At 41.0% G+C, this 6,873-nt stretch overlaps 1 protein-coding gene across 1 annotated transcript; it reads right to left on the bottom strand.

The window, feature by feature from the left end:
• Positions 1-3,955: 3,955 nt before the first annotated feature.
• Positions 3,956-6,826, bottom strand: COMMD2 (COMM domain containing 2). The gene is made up of 4 exons (XM_014312311.2): positions 6,607-6,826; positions 6,319-6,401; positions 4,892-5,065; positions 3,956-4,399 (listed from the first exon to the last, which is right to left on the bottom strand). Exons 1-4 carry the CDS (start codon positions 6,824-6,826, stop codon positions 4,202-4,204), a joined length of 675 nt encoding a protein of 224 aa, XP_014167786.1. The 3' UTR covers positions 3,956-4,201.
• Positions 6,827-6,873: the final 47 nt, after the last annotated feature.

Genomic DNA, 6,873 nt, shown 5'->3' with positions numbered 1-6,873 from the left:
CGTCCAGCCCCGGCTCGTGGTGCCCGGGAAACCTTCGGAGCGCTCTGTCTCTGCCGAGCTAAGGAGATTTGCTCCAAAACCGTTGTTCAGAAAGTTAATGGGCGATACTAATTTCTGAAAGCAAAATGATGCTTAAATTAGTTCACGTACAAGTTTAATTGCACGATTTAGTGATGCTATAGCTATGGGGAGGATTTAAGCATTCGTAGTGGCGCGGACAGCAACCATTTCGCCGTGATTTGGATAAGGTTTGGCCTTTTGCTGGCTAGTAGGAGTGCTGTACAGAGCTGTGTGTTACGTCCTTCCAGCTCACTGTCCATAGGGGTAGTTTCAAATGCAGGCATGATGCTTTGTGGATCTCTATTGACTGCCCATTCAGTCACTTGTCTTTGATTTAGCCTATACAAGAAACGAGAGCTGTCATCAAAATGCATACCTGAGGTTTTCTATAATTAATAAATACAATTGTTGTTTTAATTTTGTCTCATTTTTTGGAGCATTTGGAATAACTTTTGAATGGCAATGTGACCAAAAATTGTTTAAATTCAGAAGCTGTGTCTATAAAGAACAATATTGTTCATGTTCCAAGTGTTGGTTTTTACAGAGGGAAGCATCCAGTGTTTTTATGACTACACACATAGAGACATCACACACTGGCTAAATGAACACAACTGTATTTTAGCAATGCATTTTGTTATTTTATTTCTGTGTTTTGGACAGCCTCCAGGCTTTGCTGATTGATAAGAATACACCCTCCTCAGTAATCAGAATCTACACTAGAAAAGTCTTAAGTAATGTTTTCCTGAACTTTATTCCTTATTTCTTTAAAATAAGCATGAACTTCTCTAAAGTTGCATTTGGCTTCTCTAGTAGAAAATGTGGGCCTGACTGAACCATCCTTGTCCCTCAAATGAATGTGACATATAATGTTGGTTATGTAGATTCTCAGAGTTGGAGTTTAAACCTGTACATGAACCACAGCTAGGTCTGTGAAACAGATCCTGTGCATTTCATGATGGCTTTGCTTCAACAAATATTCCTTGTCAGTTACATTTCATCACATTTCCTGTTCATATTTCCATTGGCTTAGCAGATCTCCTTGAGATTTGTTTTATTGTTCTTTGTTTTTGTGAGGGTCTGGTGGTTTTGTTGTTATTGTTTTGAGGGGTTTTGGGTTTGGTTTTTTTTTTGTTTTTTTTTTTTTTTGTTATTTTTCCTGACATCTGCTGTGTTTCTGGTCAGGAAACCCAGTACTCCTGAGACTTATGTTTCCCTTCCCAAAGAATTTTTGTACCATTCTTCTACTGCTTCGTACTGGTTCCTTGCTGCAACAAGCTCAAAGAGCAGTGCTAATCACAGTACCTGCTCCAGGTATACGCAGACATTACATATCATTTTTTCTTTCCTGCAATATCCTTATTTAAATCCTTTGCATATGAGAATCTGGGTGTGTGTGCATGTGGTTATTGCACAGATAATGATCTGAACACGAGTGATTTTTCATACAGCCTTTAGAAGGGCTTTTTTTGCTTCCAGGGCTCTGTTTCTTTGAGTAAAGACAAACCACACACCCGTTCCATTCCTTTCCAGGTGACATGTCCATTCAAGGGAAGGTTTTGACAGTCTCATGCATGGGGCCATCTCATCTATGTTAATTAGACCACTTTCATAAGCATGGCATCTCATGGGTGAGTACATACACATCTGTCCCAAACGTAAGCCACGTTTATTACAGTTAGAACTGTCTTCTTCAACAAGATGTGTTTCAGCTGCACTTTTTACTGAATAATACAATTATCTGCTATTGTACCACTTGGTATAGGCTAAAGGATTTTTCTCCAATAATTTGAAAGTGATTAAAACTGTAAGTTTTAATACTAATTTCATAGTATTGTTCACAATACTAGTTTCATAGTATTGTTGTCATTAGTCTTTGTTTAGAAATACTAACTACCTTCTTTGGACAAAAAAATACGACCACCAGCTTTCAGGGCAAGTGACTCAATATGATCAAGTCTGTGGAAGACAAGGACACTTCCATCACAATGGGGTTGGATTAAGTGATAAAGGAACCAAATCACAAGTGTGACATAGAAAGCTCCTTATTATTATTTCTTTGTTCTCATTGCAAGATTTTACATTGTAAAAAAATAAGTCAATATCATTATTTTATCTCAATTTCACATGGTGTTCAAATGTTTTTGAATAGTACAGAGATTTTATGTTAATCTGAAGGATTTATAAAGCCCAGTACTATGACTATACCCTATTTATTGTAGATTTTCTAGCAGCAAGTTCAATCTCTTCTTCAATGAAAACCCAAGCAAACAGCTTTTAACTTCAATGAAAACCCAAGCAAACAGCTTAGAAGTAAGTCCACTTTTAAAAGTACCCCTATATGATGAGCATCTAATGAGTTAAAGAAATGACACATGTAGTTTTTAATCTAGATCTATCACTGCTCTACATCAAAGCTCTTCATAGATTAACATTTTTCTGAAAAAACCTACATAAGTGAAGCAACACCTGTGATGTCTGTTATAAAATAAAACATTCAGGGATCCCTGGGCAAGCCTTGTTCTTTCTCAGTAAACAAGTGACCGGCACACTGCACAGCCTGGCATGGTTCTGCCTCTGCTTTGGGTTTGCTCTGTGCAAGGAGACTCCAAGCAGGCAGTAACTGCAGCTGGTGCTCCACATCCATCTGTGAGCAGCCCTACAGGAACAGAAAACTTGTGTTCCTCTGAACTAAATGGCAACAGAGAACAAAGAACACAATGGAACAGTAGTAAATTAAAAAAACCCTGTTAAAAATAAAATAGGTTAAAAGTAGCACTGTAACTTTTTTTAGTAGCTTGCGAAAAATGCTTTGTAGTCTTGTCATGTTCAAGGGTTTCTATAAAGCAAGTGCAAATTAATTAGAGAAGATGCATTAAATGCAGCTTTATATGCCACCTTTAATTTGGGAGTTTAGAAGAAAATCCGAGTCAGTATCCCAGGGTGAATTCCTATTTTACCAGTATCTCTGGGTTACTGACACATGTGCCTTTTCACTGCCAGCCTCACCTGCCGTACAGAGGCACAGCAGCCAGTGCTGCTTGCCGTGCAGTCACACTCACCAGCGGGATGGAAGTGCTAGCCCTCAGCAGCTGCCCTGGATGCTGTGAAGACAGAGAAGCAAGAACTTGCAGAGCAGTTCCAACCTCGCCTAAAGGCAAATCTGCTTTTCCAATAATTAAGCCCAAATCCCGCTGCCGAGCAGCTGCTTTTCCGGGCTCAGTACCTCCCCCAGAACAAACTGAAAGGTACAATGTAAAAGTAAGATGCTTGGCATAAAGGATCTTTCTCCTCCTCTCTCTCCTTGAGTCTCTTTGTGGATCACTGCCAGAGTTTGAGCTTCTCTCAGTTTCACCCAGCTTCAAAGTTTATCTTTGACCATCCTTAGTTGAGGTAATTTTTTGTAAAAGGAAACAAAACTATTCAGTGTTGCAGCTTTTCCTTCTTCAATATTGCAACACACTGCGCAGAGGAACATGCAGGCTCTCCAGTGACATTCTGCATTCTCAACATCTGCTTTCAACTGACCATTTTACTCAGAATCCCCAAGCTAAACCCTCCCCCTTCTCAGTTAGCGCATGCTTCAGGATATGACCCATGTGTAGACTGCCAGCACTTATTGTGATGCCAATCAGCTCTAGAGCAGCTGGACTTTTTAAAATGTTTACAAGAGAAAAAGGCAAATATGTTTAGATTCATCAGGCAATAGTGAGATGACACAAAAAGTTTCAAAGATCTCTATCTAAAACTTCTGCTTTGCTGCCCTGAGCTCCAGACTATGGCTGTAGTGAGGAGAGATGGAATGAGGGAAACCACTCACCTACGTATTGGCCTAATCTTGTGTTTCACCTGAAAACAGAGATCAATTACATAAAAAATAACAGTCAAAAATCCCAAGTAGTAATATTTGATCACATTTAATTACCATGTACTATATATGAAGATGATTGTGTGAAAAAGGTCACCACATATAGATGTGCGAAGCTGGCAGCCAAGGATATTTGGCCAGTATATACTGGCTCAAGGTCCTGGCACAGGAAAACAGTTCATCTGATCCAGATATTTATTTTTCCTTAAAATGTATTTGTGAGCAGTGTTTTGAGTTTTACAAACTGCTTAGCAAGACAGCAGAGAAGAACCAAGGTTATTTCATGTTGCGCACTATTCTTCTGCAGTGGTTCATCTTCATCTCCCCCAACGCCTGCTCCAGCTGCTGGATAAGGTGAAGAAGGGTAGCAGGGTCAGTTTGCAACACCTGGGCAGTTTGATCTTCATTTTGATTAAGATGTAGCTTCATAGTCACAGCAGGCTTGATCTGTTGTCTCAAACTTCTGCTTGCAAGCTGCAGGAGGGGTTCAGTGGAACAGGAACACGAAAATGACCATTGGTTATCAAAGTTTGTTCTTAGCAGTTCTCAACAGCTTTGTAGAACCTGTTCAGACTAATGTTCAGAAACCCTTTGCATCCACATTAAAGATACACACAAGCTACTATTGTGTTTTATAATTAATACTAACCCGCTTTAATCAATGCTTTCATAATATTTCTGAAATTAAGGTAATAATCAAGACCAAATATGTTTAGTATATGTTGATATTTTAAAAACATCAATAGAACCATGAATTCAATTTTCATCAGGCAACAAGTACTTTGCATCATTGCATATCCTGTTCATTTCACAGCTGGCTGTCTGTGGGACACTAACAAAGTCATGTCACTTTTAAATACATGAAGTACTGCTGCCTCAATTGTTTTTATATTGTTTAGCAGGTTTTAATTATGCAAAAAAATTGTGAACGAAAGGATGGAATACTAAAAACATCAGGGAAGTCACCTGTACATCCAGTCTCCACTCCAGACTGTGGTAGCTGGGAAGCCTTGGTGCCAGCTCTCCAAGAATGCTCCTGATCTCTTTCCTGTTGTCAAGGTACAGCTGGAGCAAGGATTTGTTCAATTCATCTGAGAATCCCAAAACATTAATGGAATCTTGGAAGTCAACCTCAGAAATCTAGAAATAGCAATTTAGGCCAGGTAATCATCATTATTTCCTGAGAACCAAATAAAACTGTAACTAAACATCACTTATGCTATGGTGCAGTTATTTATTTATTTTCCTGCAGGAATGTCCAAGTACAATTCTACACCTCAGACAAAACAAATATCCAGGTTTTAAAGGATCTGCAGATGTTGATGTATTACTGCAGATTTGTATGAGATTCAGAAGCAGTTTTTTTTAAGAGCATTCAACCCCATCACATGTAAGCCTTCACATCAAAGACCAAAACAGCGTGAGGGAGCACCTCAGTTGTGTCACAAGGCACGACATGCTGTGTGAATCTATTTGTCAGGGTGCTGCTGTGCCACTAACAACCAGACTACAAATACCCAGCAGTGATCTGCACCTGTGCAGCACACAGCACAGTGCTCAGGCTCCTGTCCCAAGGGCAGGAGAAGCTTCACAGGCCTTTGTGCTTACTGCAGCCGCCTGGCCCAGCACCGGGGAAGCTGTTAGTGACTCCACAGAAAACACCATTGTACCTCTCCAATGCACCACCCCGCAATAACAGTCTGCAACCAGCCACATCCTACCACAGTACACTGTAACCTGTCACTCAAGACCCCTTGTTCCAAGGAAAGGCTCTGCACCATTTCCATCCCCTCCTCACCTACTCTTGGGAGCAACACTTGCCTGAGTTTCATCTGGCGTTCCTTGTCTCTGCACTCCTTCTCCATGTAGTCATTGCTCAAATATTCTACTATATCAATAGTTACTAGTCTTTCTGATGGAAACAGTAATTGTCCAACTACTAATCATTTAGTATCTGCTTATACCCACTCAAACTTTTGATGCCAAGAGCTGAAAAAGCTCTCAAACCCACCACACTGGACAAAGACAAGGAATGCTGAACAGGGGGCTGGTCTAGCCCACATCCTGTGCAGTAGCTGAACGACAAACTCTTCATTTGAGTTTTATTATTTAGAGTTTATCCTGAAGTAAGCTTCTCTGTGTGTAATAAATTACACTATTAAAACGTGGTCAAGTTTTAGCATCAGACACTGAATACAAATTCCAGAGTTATACATGTAGACACAATGTTTCAATAAGACAACAGCATGAGACACCTTTTTCTGAAATTAAAATAATACACGTCATTAAATTTTGAGCTATCTTTTCCCCATTCACCAGTATTTTTAGAGGCCTAAGTGTCCAGAAGACATCTCTAGAGTATCCCCAGATTCCTCATGAAAAAGTATACTTGCCATAAGCTTGGAACTCTCAGTAAGAAGATACACTAGTCCTTCTACGCCGTGCTGAATGATGTCAACGCTAATGTTCAGCTTTCCTTTAAAGAAAGCACAAAGTGCTTTTTACTTGCTAACTGTCACAGCAACGAGACTCAAAGCTGCAAAGTTATCAAATGCATAATGCGCAAAATATGCTTAGAAAAAGAAGAGGGTGTCACACCCTTCAAATAATAATGTACAGCATATTAGCGCAAAAAACTAAGAAAAACACAAACCAATTTCTTATGGCATGGTACAGAGAACGGTTTGTGTCGGAAACGGGATGTCCGCAGCCCTCCCCACACCGGGCACGAAGCACCGACCCCCGCGGTGCTGGAGCTCCATGCCGCCAGCCCCTTCCCTGGGCCCCTCTCCGCGGTGCCCCGGGGACTTGGCAGTCCTTCGTGGCCGGCACAGAGCCCACCGTGTTCCCGCCCTCCTGCCGCGAAATCACCATGGCCCGGCCGGTCCCCCCGCTGCCCATGGCCCGGCCTGCTTCCCCCGCTCCCCCCGGCCGCGCTCCCGGTCCCA

This window comes from Geospiza fortis, unplaced genomic scaffold, assembly GCF_000277835.1.
Source record: "Geospiza fortis unplaced genomic scaffold, GeoFor_1.0 scaffold172, whole genome shotgun sequence".
NCBI classification, from domain to species: domain Eukaryota; kingdom Metazoa; phylum Chordata; class Aves; order Passeriformes; family Thraupidae; genus Geospiza; species Geospiza fortis.
This window is presented reverse-complemented; position numbering and strand designations above follow the sequence as displayed.